At 43.2% G+C, this 18,108-nt stretch overlaps 1 protein-coding gene across 5 annotated transcripts in view; it reads left to right on the forward strand.

Annotated features, from left to right (window-relative positions):
• Window positions 1-1,137: 1,137 nt before the first annotated feature.
• SCMH1 (Scm polycomb group protein homolog 1) overlaps window positions 1,138-18,108 on the forward strand; it is a 43,401-nt gene continuing 26,430 nt past the window's right edge. For 2 of the 5 annotated variants that reach the window (XM_028742761.2, XM_028742765.2), the window contains exons 1-4: window positions 1,138-1,519; window positions 6,224-6,288; window positions 10,225-10,310; window positions 14,936-15,004. In XM_028742761.2, coding sequence (XP_028598594.2) covers window positions 10,286-10,310; window positions 14,936-15,004 — 94 coding nt within the window. In that variant the 5' untranslated portion in view covers window positions 1,138-1,519; window positions 6,224-6,288; window positions 10,225-10,285. The remainder of the gene's footprint in view (window positions 1,520-6,223; window positions 6,289-10,224; window positions 10,311-14,935; window positions 15,005-18,108) is intronic. The other 3 variants (XM_028742763.2, XM_028742762.2, XM_028742764.2) reach the window with 3 other exon arrangements.

Below are 18,108 nucleotides of genomic sequence, written 5' to 3' on the forward strand. Positions count from 1 at the left end.
GCGCTGCTACCGCGCAATTTCTGTTGTCATCCTGAAGCAAAGCTCTTAACCCGAGGTACTACTTCCGGGTTAGCAGAGTCTGTAACCTGAAGCGTCTGTAACCCAAGGTACCACTGTACTATTATTATTAACAGAGGCAAACATTTCTGATAAGGTATGTTTCCAAATTAGTACTGAATCAGCCCTGCTGATGTGATCCTAAGGAAAGGAAAGCAATAGAAAAGAATAAATGGACAGAAATCTGAAATATCAATATTCCAAAACCAGTGGGGGACATTTTAACCTCCTGGACACTGTAACTGCCCTTAAAGTGCCTATTCTGGAACAAAGGGAACTTCAAAAGGAGATAAAGTGAAACTGCCAAATTGCAATTCATCAAGACACCCAGTGATTTGAATTAAGAGGATGAATTTCCTAACACTATAGTGTTGATTCATCCTAAGTTCCCACGGCGGGTTACAACATTTAAAGCACAACAGTACAGAGGGCAGGGTATTATTGGGTTATTGCTTTTATTTTAATTTTATATACCATTGGTCTTTTTATGTGAACCGCCCTGAGACCTCCCGGCAGGGTCGGATTTAGGTTTGATGAGACCCTAAGGTATATATGTCCCTAAGCTATATATTTATATGTCCAGCTGTCCTTTGTCAACAACAAATGGTCGCTGTTTTTTGTGTTGAATATATGCTATATGGTAACTTATGGACCTAATAGGTATCTAAACCATTTGCACATAACAAAATATTTACATCATAGGAGCCTAAACAACACAAAACACTGTTACTGTATGTAGGGTTGTTTTTTTTCCTTAAATTTTTTTTTGGGGGGGGCAAGAGTGGGGCCCTAAACTATAGCTTGTTTAGCTTATACGTAAATCCGGCACTGATTGGGTTATTGCTTTTATTTTATATACTGTGATCTTTTTATGTGACCCTCCCTGAGACCTCCGGGTTATAGGGCGGTATATAAATTCAAACAACAACGCTACGTTAAAAAAGCGAATGCAGCTGGAAAAGCAGAATATCTGTGCGGCGCGATGGGAGGGTTGGAATTGTGTGTGTTTGTGTTGGGCCTATTTAACTGCCTCTTGTTTTGTGTGAGGCGGAGACGCGGCGGCGGCCTTTTGAGGAGGGAAACGGCGCGGAGAGGCCGCGGACTGATGTTGCCGCCGCCGCCGCCGCCGGGGTTGCAGGCGAGGCTCCTCCTCATCTCGGCTGTCGTTGTCTCAGCGCTGTGAAGCAGCGGCGCTGCTCCCGCCACCCGGCGCGAGGCGGAGGCGGAGGATGTCTGGGCTCTTTCCCGCTTCCCCTGACAGGCCGGGGCTCCCCGGCTCGTCCTGAGGCGGCAGGGGGCGGCGCTGCTGGGCCGAGCGAGGCTGGGCCGGGCAGGCTCCTTCCTTCCCTCCCTCATCCCCCCCACCCCCTTCCCCACCATCACCACCTCCCTGCGCTTCGGAACATGGCGGCGGCGATAACGGTGGCGAGGGAGTGAGAGGAGGGAGCCCCGGCGGCCGCAGGTGAGCAGCAGCGAAGAGGCCGCGGCGGCGGCGGCGGCGCTTCCAAGCGGGGAGGCCGCCTCGGCCTGGAACCTGCCAGCAGCGGGGCTTCGGAGCCGGGCACGGCCTGGCTGCCCAGCGAGGGGTTGGGGAGAGGGGGGCTGTGCTCCCCGCAGCCCAGCAAAGGCCCGGGCCCTCCAGGGGCAGCCGAGCCCATCCTGGCGGAGTGACAGCAAGCGGCCCATAGCGCTGCCTGCCTCACGCATCGTGGGCCCTGGCTTTCCCCCTTCCTTGGGGTGATGCCTCCTGACCCCGCGGGCCTGCTGGGTGGGGTGCAGCGCCTCCTTGTCTGGTGGGTGCTGCTGCTCACTCGCTTTAACGGGGTGCTGTTGCTGTTGTTGTTGTGGCCGCTCATTGTTAAAATTATTGTTCCAAACCGCCCCCCCCCCCCCGTTATACGAAGCCTGCTCCTCTATTCCTTCGCCTTGCTCTCTTTTCTCCAACCCCCCCCCCCCCCGCCATCTCTGGAGCATCCTCTGGCACACGAGTCTAATTAATTCATATGGAATTGGCTGCCATATGATGTGGCGACGGCCACTTTGTGTGTGTGGCCAGATCCATGGAGGAAGATAGATCCGGTCGATTTATCGAGGGCTGTTAGTCATGATGGTAAAATGGAGCCTCTGTGTTTAGAGGCAGTATACCTTTGAAATAACACGTGCTGGGGGAGAAGGGGGGAGAGCATATAAACGGGCAGGATAGCTGCCTTCCTGACCTGCTGAAGGTTTCCTGGAGGAATCTGGCAGGATAGTTGTTGGAAACAGCATGCATGCTGACTACTTTTCCTTATTTAAGAAGACTGTCTTTCTTCTTAAGTTCTGATCCAATGTTTTGATATCTTTCACCCATGCCCTGCCCAGTCCTTCCCTTTTTTCTCTCCTTTACCTGGGAATCCTCCCTTATCGGTCTTTTGGTTCTTCCAAAATAAAAGTTTACAGGAGGCTGTTAAGCACACACTTTGGACTAACGCCCCCCCCCATATACTTCTCTTCTACATTATTCCAGAATAACTCTATATTGTGTTGAGACTTGGGTGTTACCTGCACTTTTTCATTTGCTTCACTGTTTCCCCTTGATTGCTTTGAATCTGTAAAAGTGACTGAGATTGTCACATGTGGATATGAGCTCATTTGTGGATTTTATTACCAGATTGGTTTTATTATTGTTGTTTTGAAATGTGTTGAATTATTGATAGACGAACTTAGTCTGAACTTTTTCCATCCTCCCCTATTATCCAGATGTCCTCTCTTAGCAATGTCTCACATTCAGATCCTAAACATAATGTCAGGTGGGGATGTATGTTCTGTTGGAATGAAAGAAGTTTAATATATAAAAAGTTCTATATAAAGTATATGGCATCAGGATAGTTTATAGAATTTAGGAAATAGGATAGTGTATTTTGTTATGAACAAATGTGGAATATAAATATATATCATTTGGTCTCTAGTCACCGACAACCAAAGCAATATATACATACACTAGAGTCTAGTGTATGTATATATTGCTTTGGTTGTCGGTATATATCTGTCATTCTTGCAGTTTTGAAAACCGAATGCACAAATCAACTTAAGGGGTTTCATCTTTCTACTTTGAGTGTAGTTATATGTTACAAGTTACAACTTAAAAAACAAAAAAAATATGACAGACATTTTGATAAACTGCCGTATTCCCTTCTGGGGAACGGGTTCAAGTTCAAAGTGAACTTTCTAAGCACATTACTAGTCAAATCTCTGGACTAAATGAGACTTGCTTTCCACAATCATTTTAGGAGTGAGGATGAATTAAATTAAATGCTACCTGCAAAAAGTCTTGTACTGTACTTGTCTGCATACTGCAGTCAGTTGATAGGCTTGCTCTAGCTGTTGCTTTGATTATTGATGCTTGGTCTGTCATGGTGATTGTTCACTCATCAGTAAACTCTAGAATCTTGTCTAGCCTGTCAGAAAAGGATGCATGTAGTCTCTCCTCTAAAGGATTAAAATCTTGGCTAAACACATGTATTCGGGAAAACAAGGAGGGACCTAGCCATCTAAATCAGGCAATTTCATGTTGCTGAAATGGAGGCCATACAGATGATAGTGGCCCAGTTCGCATATTAACTCTAAGCCAAACTATGGCTTAGCTAATGCAAGCAAGCTTGTGGGTACCCAGAACAAAAATCTCATCTACTTCTATCCTCCCTAGGTCCTGCTGCTGCTGTGCTACCCACAGCTAAGCTATGGCCTGACTTAGCATTGTGTGTGAACCTAGGTTTGTCTCACTCCGAACAAACCATGTGCTGTAACCAGTGTTAGAAACTGAGATATGAAAGCTAGGAGCTGAATTGCACCTTAAACCTGGGTTAAGGGCACAACAACAGAATGTCTAGGCGCACTCTTTTTTATAACAAGAATACAAAGCTGAAAATGAATGAACTGTAGCTAAAATATTGTGTTCATTTTTCACATGGTCTAGTTCTTCTCCTGCCCACCCCCCTAATATTCTTAAGAGGGTCTCTTCTCCAGTCTTCAGAGATTAGCTGAAAGTGGGGAGACAGAAAAGGATCCTCCTTTCCTTCCACACTGCAGTTTTAATCTGAAATCGTGGGCGCAGTACTGTGCCTAGAGCTCAGAAACTGCTCGTGCTGATTTCCCTGTCGCAAAATGCGCCTAGAACAATGGGAGTTTCAAACACTGGCTGTAACCAAGGTTTGATATTGGTTTATCACTCATTGTTTGTTTGGCTCAGCATTACCTGCAAACAAGGCAAATATCTTGTGCTGTTCAGTAGATTATAACTGAAATGCAAGAATATGCAACATACTACTGAATCATCTTTTGATGTACAGATGCACAGTAGCCAATATGTGACATAGTAAAGATTGTGTTTTGGGAAACATTTGGCACAGAGTAGAAATGTAACATATGTATGTACCAACGCCCCATTTTTTAAAATATTTTTTTTAAGCTAACTAAAAAGCATCCTCAAAAGTCTGCAATTTTGTCTGGAGAATAATCACCCTTTCCCTGCTGGTAATTTTGCCACTTAAAACTGCCCCCCTCCACTGCTTCCCCCTTCCAAATTCTAGATGCCTTTTTATAAGAATAAATGTACACTTGGCCTGAAGGCATGTGATGCAGCTGCCTTGTGAAGCTATGCAGGCCTAGGTCTAGGCAGTGTCTGGAAGGGAGACTGCCTGGGAACCTTATATATGCTGCATTGTGTTATATGTGGAAGAAAGGTGGGGTAATAAATAAATAAAAATGTGCAACCGTCCATTAAGAAAGAGGAAGGAAAATTGTTCTTCTAGTTTACCAGATACAGTGCTATAAGAAATAGTTTTAAATAAAGACCAGTTTAAGATAAGCATTAGCAAAAGCTACTTAAAGGTCTATCAACTCTAGAATAATTGTGAAATTGTCATCCCTTGGAGGTTTCAAAGAAAAGCTGTGGTTTTACCTGTGGGTAATTTTTCTGAAGAAAAGTGTTTGGGCTTAAGCTTTTCTAGAATATGGAAATGTTACCCCTCTATCTGCGATACTTGGAAACTGACCAAGTTTACTTATGGCAAGAAAGTTGATTTATGCCTAGAGGCGTTGATTTTAAAATACAGTTGACTCACATCTTGCACACATTTAACTTGCGCGATTGCAGCTTTATACACTTCGCAACTAGCCAGTTGAAAATGCATCCAAGGCGAATAGCTTAAAAACTAAAGAGCTTTTAACATTCTCAAACTTGCTTACCGGGCTGTGGTAGGCTCTTGCAAGATCTTGGACAGCCTCACAAGAGCCTCCAGAGTCTGCACAAGAGCTTGCCATTTGTTTCAGCTCAGTGGCAAAAAGACGAAAGTGGTGCGGCAAACAGAAGTATGGAGGAGCTCTTTGAAGGAAGCTTCTGTTGGAAAGTGCAATTGAAATATGCTTCTTGTAAAATGAAACTTTGTCTTGGTATTTTATTGCAAATATACCATTATACATGGTCTGGAAGAAGTGCATAGCGAGAACCTTTTGAATTGGTAGTCAGCCGCCCAATGAAATTGATTGGCAATAGGTTCAAGTGAGTAGTAACCAGGTTGGGCCAATGGAGGGGGTAGGCCCCAGCTGAAATCCTGGTTGGAATTTCACCAACCCACCTCCTGTGACTGCTATCCACAATGGGAGGAAAGCTTACATTGGTACCAATGGGAGCAGGTATGAAGGTGCAATTCTAAAAAAAACCAAAACAAAACCCTCTTCTCTTACCACAGTTCTGATTCAGCTTAGCTTCCCCCGAACTGGCTGTTGGCTTGTTTCCTTGAGCAAAAGGACACACAAGGGCAAACAATAAATGTTGCATGGTGCATCTATTTTGGCCCTGTATCCTATAGTTCACAAGCCAAGTTCAAAAAATGTAAATGTATCACTTTACAATGTGCTGCCACTTGTGCCTTAGGGGTAGTTTTGCCTTTGATCTGCTGACTAGAGCAATACAGCACCACCAGAGAGAGTGGGTGTATGTGAGAGAGAGACATTTTATCCCATGGCCACTTACAGTGCCTATGCCACTTATGGAACTCAGCCCGCAAGCTTCCCACTCTTACTCGGAAAGGGAAGCTGAAGGAAATATTAGATTGACTTGTTAAAAGCAAGGCTGTTGTAAAGGTATATTTGACCATCAATTGTTTTTTGTCTTTTTGTATCATAGGAAGTGGATGTGATTTCCTCTTTCAAGATCAGCCATTTGAGATGCTGGTGAAGGCCACCTTTCTGGTTTGTATATATCCTTATGATGGACTTTGCAGAGGTGCTTAGTGCTTTGGGAGTACCTTCTTCCTTATGTTCGTCCTCTTTGAGTTCTAGGAGGGAAAACCTATTGGCATTCTCATAATTTATTAATGTTGTGGCAGGCACTGAAAAATTGTTTTCTCTGGTGGCCTCCAAACTATGAAATCAGTTGCTAAATTCAGCATAACAGATTCAGGAGATTGGCCCTTTTAAAACAAGTTGCCAAGATCTTTCTCTTTTGGCAAGCCTTTTATAACTGCAGTGTTGTTTCAGCGTCACCTCTCTGCTTTTCATCTGCAACTTTTATAATGCCCCACTACTATTTCTGTAATTTTAAAAGTTCTTTGTTTTTTCTTTATTTGTAACCTGCAGTGAGAACAATTGTTGAAAAATGGCTCCATAATCTCCATAATCAGAGCGAGAATTTCCACAATTGTCATTTTATTGTTCTTGTTTGATAAGGGAACACGGGGAAACACTTTTCTTCATCTCAGAACAAGGCAAAGTTGTAAGACCTGTTCTCACAGGATATTTATAACTGTGCAACAGTATATGCAGGAGAGGCAGTATATCAACTTTAGAACTTAGTGACTTTTAACTCTCTTAATTATTTCTACAGTATTACTGAAAATGGTCAGTGATCATGGTGCCTGTTAGACATCAAAATTATAAATTCGCACAAACCCTCTGAGGTTACTCCCTCTACTTTGCTAAAGTTGGCACTTCTACATTCACCCAAAATGTTGGCTCCTGCTCTAGTTTGCTCTTGCATCTACAGCAGCAAAGCAGTCCAGAATCCTTTCATGCTGTGGTTTTTCTGGCATGTCACTGTAACCATGCAAGTATATGTGGCTGTTAGCTCTTCTCCCATTCAAAAATACAGTCTGTTCTACAGTTGGAACATCTGACACTGTGCCAGATACTACAAGAGACTCCCACTCCTTTGTGATAGCGCTATCTGAGGAACTACTCCAGTTTATAAATTGCTGGAAATGTTTGCTGCTCTCCTGTTGAACATGCTGAGAGCATAGTGTAGTGTTTTTCCCAGAGTGTTAATGATGCCTTCAGTATTTAAAGGTACCCCTGCCCATACGGGCCAGTCATGTCCGACTCTAGGGTTGTGCGCCCATCTCACTTAAGAGGCCGGGGGCCAGCGCTGTCCAGAGACACTTCCGGGTCACGTGGCCAGCATGACGAAGCTGCTCTGGCGAGCCGGCACCAGCGCAACACACGGAAACGCCGTTTACCTTCCCGCTATAAAGCGGTACCTATTTATCTACTTGCACTTAGGGGTGCTTTTGAACTGCTAGGTGGGCAGGAGCTGGGACCGAAAGACGGGAGCTCACCCCGCCACGGGGATTCGAACCGCCGACCATGCGATCGGCAAGCCCTAGGCGCTGAGGTTTTACCCACAGCGCCACCTGCGTCCCTTTCTTCAGTATTTAGAAGGATGTAAATAAATGTTTAGGGACGCGGGTGGTGCTGTGGGTAAAACCTCAGTGCCTAGGACTTGCCGACCGAATGGTCGGCGGTTCGAATCCCCACGGCGGGGTGCGCTCCCGTCGCTCGGTCCCAGCACCTGCCAACCTAGCAGTTCGAAAGCACCCCCGGGTGCAAGTAGATAAATAGGGACCGCTTACCAGCGGGAAGGTAAACGGCGTTCCGTGTGCTGCGCTGGCTTGCCAGATGCAGCTTGTCATGCTGGCCACGTGACCCAGAAGTGTCTCCGGACAGCGCTGGCTCCCGGCCTATAGAGTGAGATGAGCGCACAACCCTAGAGTCTGGCAAGACTGGCCCGTACGGGCAGGGGTACCTTTACCTTTACCTTTAAATAAATGTTTGGGGAGGTGGGGGTTAAAGAGTTGATCCTGTGAGTACACATACCAATTGCTGATGTAGGAAACCAGTTCTCTTAGAAGCTTCTTAGTCCTATGATTTATGCTTGGTCTCTCACAGTATATTCCGGGACATTAAAGATAAGACTTTAGAGACAAGCCAAGAACTTCCTTCATATGCCTTGTAATCGTCTTCAGCTGACTTACAGGTCTAGGATCCTTCTTTTGCCTGTATATTCAGAAATGTCTCCCCTCTTTGCAGTAGCTTAGGCCTATCTCCTGCCATCTCCTGCTTAGCAGGCTTGATTCCAGCTTGAAGAACACACAGCCAGGTGACTTCTCAGTAGACAGGGAACTTATGCTCCCTGGTCACTGCCTCCTGGCGTTTCTGTTAGCTCAGATCCTTTCTGGGCTGACTGCCAGAAGGTCTTTGCCCTGTTCTGCCCTTCCAGTATCCCCTGCTGTTTTGCTCTTTTAAGTGGAGGCCAGTAGCCAGAAAGTAGGTTCCATGTGCATGGATGTTTTTCAGCTCAGAAGAGCTTACTGGAAGGTAAATATTCCCTGCAGTAAAGATGGGTTGCCTGCAATATAGAGGGGTGTTTACTATGGGACTTGGTCTCTATGTACACATTCTGCTTTTTTTTTGGAAAAACTGTAAGAACGCTTGAGGAAGGTGAGGTGGGGCAGGGGTGTTTCGGCCAAAGGCTAGAATCAGGAGTAGTTTTTGAGAGTGGTAACACTTTCTATATTATATCCACACTATAGTTATCTCATGGTTACCTCTTGCAAAGCAGGTTTTTCAAACAACACAAAAGTAAAATGATTGCACATGTTTAAGTTGCAAGCCCTCTTTCAAATCATTTGCATCTCTTGCTGGGGGGAAACAACTGTTCTCCTGCCACAATTAATTTTAATTTAGTACAAGATAACTTTATTAGTTAGCATTCTGTTCATTTTAATTTTAAAAAATTGGCGGTTCCACACTAGGACCTTGCCTGGGATGGGAGTAAGTCCTCTGGGACTTAGCATGACTTTTATTTTTGAATAAATTAGCAGAGCAGCAGGTTGTAAATGTCTCTAACAAAGATCAACTGAGTGGGCACAAAATATTTTGTGTAATAAAACCCAAATGGCTGGTGACTATAATTGTGCTAGCTTTATTTATTTTTTTCTCCTAATTATTGTAACTATCAGGTCTGTTTGCTTCTTAAACAAAGGCCAAGAGCAAAACCTTTCTTGGGATCAAATATAAAAAAGCAGACATAGGATGTTCTTCTGAATTTATTATGTTATCAATTATACCTGTAAACTTAAAAGTTTGATGTTTATAGTGAAAGCAGTTGTTGAAGTAAACTGTCAGCATTTCATTAGTGAGTTGGTTCCTTGGCTGTTTCATAAAGTTGTCAGTTTATTTTTATTACACACCTTGAAGTCTCACTGGAAATCATATGAATCTCAACTTTTTGTTGCAAAGCTGCATTTCTGGCACTCATAACTTCAAAGCATTATTGCAATGAACTCAACTCTTAGAAAACAAGGGAGTTACAGTATATTACAATAATGATTTATTTTTAGCAGAATAAATTATTTTTAAGTTGGCCACAATATTTTTGAGATATGAGTTGGTTAGAAAACATAATCACTCTTGAAGTGCCACCCCCCTCTTCTAACTAAAAGGAGCCTTGTGGTTTCCCACAGGCCAAAGGACCTGGGGTAAAACAGCTATCTGCAGTCTCCACTTTCTAGAGCCATCTGTCCAGATACGAATGGAACCAATGAAGAGTGGTATTGCGTGTTCCCATCAAAGCCAGGAAACCCAGAAGGGTACCATGGCTGATGGTATCAAAAGATCTTGAAGTATAGTAGAGTAGCAGTTCTCTATCCATCTCTTGGCACAGATAATCCATTAGGATAACCTTTGCACTTTCTGTTCCAAAACCAGGCCCGAAAGCAGACTATAATGGATCTGAATCAGGTTAATTTAGGAAATCATGGAGCTGAGATTACTTATTTACCTGTATATTGGTTGCGAAAAAGTCATGAAGTTCCTAAGAGGCTGTAATATTTCATCTCTTTTCCCTGCTAGATAAATTCAGATTAGAAAAGCGGAGCCAGTTCCAGGGTGAGGACCTGTAAGAGGCAATATAATGCGGAAACCAAGCCCTCAGAAAGGTAAGCAGTAATCCTCAAACAAGGAAAACCCATGTAACTGGTTTATTGATATATCCTTAAATATATTAATGGGGCCAGATATGAAAGCTATAGATGCTTTTTCAACCATCTGGACAAGCAAAATTATGGACAACATTTGGAAACTGGGTCCATAAAACTACCTCAGATTTCTGTGGAGAAATAAAATTAACAGACGTGCATATCCCATTTTGTTTTCTTCTTTCACACCAACAGATCTATACATAAATTCATCCTTTTTCTTTCTTTTGTGAGTGTGTTCAGGGCTGCTTCAGACCAGACAGAATTTATTACACCATGATTCATTATGCATGATGAATGCATGCATGTGTCTCAGTGCAGTGGGACCCACTCTGAAGTAAATCTCCAAGGGATTTTCAACTTTATTGTGAAAGACCCTTCAAACATGGGATATGTAACAAATGTCTATCTTCCCAAAGAATATTCACAGCATAGGCTGGGCAGATCTCATTGCCGAAAGCCTTATTTCTACATTTATAATGGAGCATTTCATTCAGATGTTAGCACAACCTCTCAGCCATCTTTGTGATCCCCGTGTGATGAGTTGTTTTTCTTCAGATGCGTACAGATATCTTCAAAACCAAACTTTTGTACATGATGATAAACAAGTACGACACAGTTTGGTAACCTGACATTAGGAGCTGGGGATGCATGCACAATGAACTATCATTGCACTGAGACTTGAGTAATACACAGGTGAAGGAGAAATGTTACCTTGAATTCTTACCGAACTTTTTGCACTTTTCATTTTCATTATCTGAATAGTTCTTTTGAGCTGCAAATGGAGCAGTTCTCAGTGAGCAGGTAGTGTGCACACAGCATACAGCCCCTTCCAAGATTGAGGTGTGTATAGTATGAGTGGGGAACCTTTTTAGCTGCATAGGCCAAATTCTTATCAGGGTCACCCTGGTGGACCAAATTTGGCAAGTGGGTAGGGTCTCCCACTTGTCAGCCACCTGACATCATATGTAAGGTACTTGAAGCTGGGACCTCAAAGCGCCTCGCAAAGTGCTGCTAAAAGGGGAGGGTTTCTTCCCTCATCTTAGCCAGGGGTTGAATGGAATCCCCTGCTAAAACAGTGATTGAAAAAGTCTCAATTCCAGCATGGGATCCTGATGCACACCTGTTGCTGAATCAGATAAGGGGCGCCTCAGAATCTCCCATTAAAGGGTGAGTGTTCCCATCATTTTAGCATGGGATCCCATGCAAGTTTGCATGGAAACCTTTGTGAAAATAATGAGAAACTCTTAGCAGGGGATTGCAATGCCAACCCCTTCCTGAATCAGGTAGGGATTTGCATGGAATCCTGCGAAAGTGAACAGGATTTAACCTCCTCATCAACTAATGAGCAGGTTTATAATCTGCTCAGATTGGATGCACAGTGCTGGGAACAGGGACACCCTGCTAGCACAGGATTTAACCCCACCCTTGTGCCTATCAGGTGACCACATTAGTGATGGCAGTGGTGGGTGAGTGCGATTTGAGTAAAAAAGCGTCTTGGGACAACTTGTACTCCCTAGAGAGGACTCAGTCTTTTGTAAACATACTCCCATAGACCTCAGAAGCACTTAATGAACAATTTTAATCCTGATTGTGGGGTAGAGCAGGGGATTAACTAGCACATCCTTGGTATGGGTGGAAGGTGGGGGCACTACTTTCTGATCCACAGCTGTTGGCACCCCACCTTTAAATACTTCCTTTCCGCTGGCTGCCTCTTGCAGGAGAATACCTGGCAGTAGCTTGCCATCTGAGTGGGCAAGTTGGGTCTGCACTGTGGCTGAGCTCCCTCTTCAGCACCCCCCCCCCAGCAAACCCCAGTGTCACTCCTCCTCTCCAGTGGAGACTTAACAGAGGAGAGACTATGCAGTATCCTCATCCACCCCGGAGGGTTTGGATTGCACTGCTCACTGGTATATATATCTAAGGAAGTGACGCCTTGGTCAAGCTTAAGTTGGACAGGGGTCTGCCTTCTATGTAAGTTTGTTTTGTATGCTGCCTTGGCCACTGACGTTGCAATGTAGTTGGAGCTGATACTGCACTTAGTTTGACTATGTTGCTTCGTGGTAGGAAGTGTTTTGGCTTCCATCAGCATAGACTCCACTTTTCTGCACACACACAAATGAACTTTCTGCCCATAATTACTTTTTAAGGGAGCCTAGCTTGCCATTCTGTTTACAGCTAGGCCAGCTGAAGGAAGCTCTTCTGAGCCTGTGTTGCTGCTTTGGCACCATCTGCTTATACTCCCAGCATGGTGCAAGCCGGTGCTGTGTTGGCAGATGCATCCTTCCCTTTAATGAGGCATGAAACCAACAACCAGCCTACCTCATGGCACTTTTCTCTAGTGACTATAATATTTTCTCCGACTGCAAGGCAAATTGTGATTGTGTCTGTGGCATATGCATTTAAGGCAGATTTTTCTTTGCAGCTGAATTAGCCTTTTTCTCCCTGACTCTGAGCAGTTGACTAGCAATTTTGACATAAAGGAGAGAAGGAAAGAAATCCAGCTAAGAAGGTCGTATCTGCTTCTGCTTTCTATTCATATATGCCATACAAAGTGCAAGGGTTGTTCCAAGAAATTCCTTGTCTGATTTACGGTGCTGCTACTCCTCCTTTCTCCGCCAACCCACTTCTTTCAGATTGTTTTTGCACCTCTTGTTGTTCATCTTGCAGAAGTTAGTCCCTCTCTAGCACCACTTGTCCTTTTAATAGTGTGAAAGTAAATGGAGGAAAACAGAAGCCCATGTGAGCATGCTGAGAGGCAGCTGGAGAACTTGATAATAGTGATGCTGGTTGATTAGTCTGCAGCGTGGTTGTCTGGTCTTTGATTTCAGCCTTCTGTTCAGCTGATTATTTTCTTCATGGAATCTGTATCCTCCAGCCACTGCTACCGTTGTGACCTCTGGTGATGAATATTATGCAATATGCTTCAAAAGCAGCACCTGTCTTAGCCAGGCTGTTTCCTGTCATTGCAATTGGCTTTCTGGAAAGCAGTTGAAGGTGTGTTTGTTTTCTCTAATGGAATTATTTTAGCAGTAGCTGTTGTACACTTCATGAGTGTCTTTAGCTCCCTGTTTTTCTCCTTTTTTTCATCTATTGGACCCTAACAAAGCTTTGTCTATATAAAAATTTGATGAAAAATTAGATTCCACTCTCTAAGGAATCCTAGAGAGTGTTTAGCAATCCTATTTGTGTTTACTCTGAAGTAAGTCCTATTGACTTAGGAGTGAGGAGATGGAACAATAAGCATCATTAAGGCATGTTTATGTAAAGATTTATTTATATGCATTTTAAATAATTATGGTCCCTGGCCCCACAACTTACATTTCTACCATATAAATATCAGAATTGCTTTTGAATTATTTCTTGTTACTTTAGAAAAGGAACTTCTCCCCACAACCCTTTGGGCCAAAACAAATGTTGTTTGCCATTATGCGGTTTATTTGTATATTTATTACATTCATATACCACCGTTACCTTCCAAAGATCTTAAGGTGATCTACATAGTTCTCCTGCACCCCATTTCATCCTCACAACAACTCTGTGAGGTAGGTTAGGCTAAGAGATGGTGACTAGCCCAAGGTCACCCAGTGAGCTTCATGGCTGAGTGGGGATTCGAACCCTGGTCTCCCAGGTTGACTTTTATTTCTTTAAAAAACAGCTAGTGTGGTTAGAGAGTGAGCTGGTTTGGGAACATGGCATGGGAAGAGGGGCTAAGTTATTGTCCCTGACATGGTGCTGATAGTAATTGCCTTCCCCACTATACCTGCTGTTCATAGTGGGAGGAAAACATCCATTGGTGCCAGTAGCAGTACCATTACTAGCATTTCAAGCACTTTTTCATGTTTCTAGATGACAGCCAGTTTCCACAACTCTCCAGTTTGCTATTTGGCTCACAATGAAACTTCTGTTAATGTTTCAGCATCTTCATCAAGTGCTCAGAAGTTTGTGTTGGCTACATTGATTGATCAAGGCATCACTTGTGATTTTGTTGTTGTCTCCCTCCTGGACCCCAAAATTCTCTTAATTCTGTTCTCTCCCGACCCCTGACACACCACTCTCCTATTTCTGTGTGAATTACCAGAGACTGCACAGGGGGGAGGAGTGTAGGGTTACAAACTAGATACAGCAAAGTGGCATCCTGTTTTCATCAGCTTGCATCCTGTCACATCAGAAGGATTGTGACTTGGCCATTTGGACATGGGCATGGAGCTTTTTCTTCAGTTCTCAGCAGTGTCTTTGCTGTGTTTTGCAGCTGGCAGGGATCAGACAAATAAGCAGAGACTAAGGAAAATAAATTTTCCCACTGACTGTTGTGACCTTTGTGGAAAAGGGCAGATCTCCTAATTTGAGGTTGGCCTCTGAAACTCAATATTTTAAACATCTCATTATATGTTAGCATGCAGTTGGTTTCATTTTACTTCTAGCATAATTAGTTTGAAGGGAATTTTGGTCCAAACAGTGACACTTATACATTGAAGGGTAAATCTGCTTGCGGTTGACCAAGAAACAGTAGGCAGCATGGAGCATAAATTCTTGCTGATGAAGGAAAAGATATTTGTGAGGTTATTCTCTCTCTTTGGTCTTAGCAATAGACTGGAAAGATGGCAAAAAGCACAAGTATGGGCGCCTGTCAGAACCTCCGTCTCAGTACCAAGGTATGATTCAGATCCACATTCTTTTCTGTTCCCCTTTGTTAGAGGAGCAGCTAGTGAGTTTTCTGTTGACCACAAAAGAGAAGGAATATAGAGAAGGTAATATAAACTTTTAATGGGCCATGTGAACATGTGAAGCTGTCATATATTGAGTCAGATCATCGGTCTTTCTGGCCTCAAGGTCTCAGGCAGCGCTCTTCCCTAATCCATTTTCCCGAAATCTTTTAAATAGAGATGCCAAGGGTTCACTCAGAGCAAATACCTGGCCAGTGAGCTATTACTCCTAAATCAATCCAAGTTGAAGGAGGGATATCAGCTTTTTAGTCCTAAAGAGCTTTCCACAGAGCAGCTGCTTCTATTTGATAATTCTAGATCTGTTTGCATCTTCTTTATTAGCATACCTGATTATGCTGTAATTGCAGTGGAGCCCTTCTCTGCAAATAGTTTGTGAAAATGCATAGTATTCATACAGCACAGGTACATAGGACTGGTTCATGCATACATGTATGTCTCTGGTTGACTTGGAACTGAACATACAGAGTAACTCCATCAAGAAGCAGTGTGTCTGAAATGATACAAAATATTTGAGACTTGATGGATTTAGGATAGCTTGTTCACATCTGGGGGGCTCCATGTGATGTTGCAGTTATCATGTGGAACATGGCATATGTGAACCAGCATAAAGAGGGGTTTCCTTTGGTTGCTCCGCAACAACATGAAATCTTGCTGTCCAAGATCATCATCAATGTCTGGCATCCAAGGCATTGAAACACACACAGTTCAAAACCTAGATTTCAGTGAATATCAGCAGCGGAATCCCTCAGTGACAAAAGGCTAACTTGTGGCTAACTTTGAAGACACAGACAAGTCAGAGAGCTCCTAATTAATTTGCTGGTTATCGTGGCTTCGCTCTGCTTTGTCCAAAGGCAGTAGTTCTGTCACGGTGGGACCTTTTTCAGTATAATCACTGTGGTGTGTTTCTGCTACCACTGTACCTCTGCATGCATGCTGCCTTTCTGTATAAATGTGATTAAACTTAATGAGTTACACTTCAGTGTTTCTGTGCTCAAACTCCTATGAGGATTCACAATCTTTCAATCCCATGCAAGAGCATGATATGGCCTACAGCTTGTGCAGAACGTGTGGCTTCTGAGGAAATAAAGGCAGCAGCAAAAAACATCAACTGACAGGAATAAAAGCACCAACAAAAATCAGTTTAAAGGTACCAGGTGAACAGGTCTAGAGACCACATGATTAGCAAGTTAAAATGGCTGCACCAGCCGCGCCAATTTTCCTAATTGGCTTTGCCAGTGTACCATCCCACTGCCATGATAAAGAATTAGTATTTTGTTCCTTTATTTCTCTGGTAATTATCAACAGAGGGGATTGTTATTGCCTGGTGAAAATCTAGTTTGCCTGAATGAGTTATAAATTGCCTCAAATCTAGGTGCTTTCCAAAAATTAAAAGCATGAGTCATCCTCTGCCTGCAGTCTTACAATCTCTTGAGATAAGAAGGGTGATAAATAAGGCAGAAAATGAAGTTGAAGGAAGAAATGAAGGGAAATCACTAGCTTATCTTGTACAGGCAATCTTTTTGGCTAACAACTCACAGTTAATGCCAACCTGGGACACTCTTGGATCAGTGAATAACAGAGTTAAGTTTAGCAAATGTAAACCCATTATCACTGAGTGGGGAAGACAGCCCTTGACTTTTTAAAAATCAAATTAGTTGGTTAGCAGGTGATTTGCCTGAGATCTGCCTGAGATCCCAGAGAACTGTTGCCAGGCAGAGTAAACAATACTGGACTATGTAGATCAGGGGTTGTCAACCAGGTCCCTACCGCCCACTAGTGGGTGTTTCAGGATTCTAGGTGGGCAGTAGGGGGTTCTCTGGTACAAACTGAATTCTTCCATAGAGCACTGGTGGGCGGTAAGGAAATTTTACCATCGACAAAGATGCATAGTGGGCGGTAGGTATAAAAATGTTGACTACCCCTGACATAGATAGACAAATGGTCTGACCTGTTATAAAGTAGCTTCCTTTCCTATGTATCGGCTGTTCTGCATAGTGAGTCACTGTAACATTAATGTACAATTGGTTTCTTCCATTAAATTAACTTTGTTCTCATCTCATAGTATGCCACCCTCCATGTGGCTCTGTGTGGACAAGTCCTCAGGAAAAAGGGGACTTATACAAAATAAGATGGACAGTTTATCAAAATACCATGAGGCTACCACATGAAACAAAATAGCATTCTGCTAATTGTTTAGTGGGCTAAAACAGGTTTTCTGCATTGTAAAGATATGTTCTAGTTGTACTGTGGTGCTCCATGCCAGAGATGGGCCATTACTAAATGTAAAAAAGTAAAAGGATTTGTTTCTTTGGTTTCTTTACCTAGGAATTGCTGGCAGGTTAAATGTGGGCATAATCTGTCTACAGTAGTGTGGCATGTGCAAGCAGTTTAAAAAGCTATTATGCCACTTGCACGCCAGTTACTGTGTAAGATACACAGATAAAGGCTGCAATCTTGAATATTCTCTCTTGAAAGATAGGGCCGTAAATTGGTAGACTTCACTTTTTACAAAACATGTTTAGGATTGCATGTAAGAATCCTAGCATTTAAAATAAAAAAGAAAGGATCCCCCTACGACTCTGTACTATATTTGTTCTGTTACATCTGAATAACCAAGAAGACCTCTGTTTTCATTGTATTGGGCAATAAAAAGGGAAGACTTTGGAGAGGTGCCGCTCAAACTAGCAGCTAGTTGTGTGTGTCAAGTTCCCTCCCTCTCAATCCTTAACATCTAGTTGCTGTGTTCACTGTTCTGACATCTGCATGGCATTCATTTCCTTGACACGCTGCAGCCGCCAATGATATATGGAGGTTGTTCAAATGATGCCAGGGCCCTGAGTAAGTTATGAACAATTTGAACTTCACATTAAAAAGTGGAAAAGGGAAGGAATTTGACCGTGGCTGCTATTTTGGACTGGAGTTTCCTGTTCCTTGTAACATGTAGCTGTGCCCTCTCCAGCTTGGCTGACTGACTTTGTCAGCTACTAAGTGTATGAGTCATCTTGAGGTCTCTTCGGCTTCTTAAGGCATGG

Source organism: Podarcis muralis, chromosome 7 (genome assembly GCF_964188315.1).
Source record: "Podarcis muralis chromosome 7, rPodMur119.hap1.1, whole genome shotgun sequence".
NCBI classification, from domain to species: Eukaryota; Metazoa; Chordata; class Lepidosauria; order Squamata; family Lacertidae; genus Podarcis; species Podarcis muralis.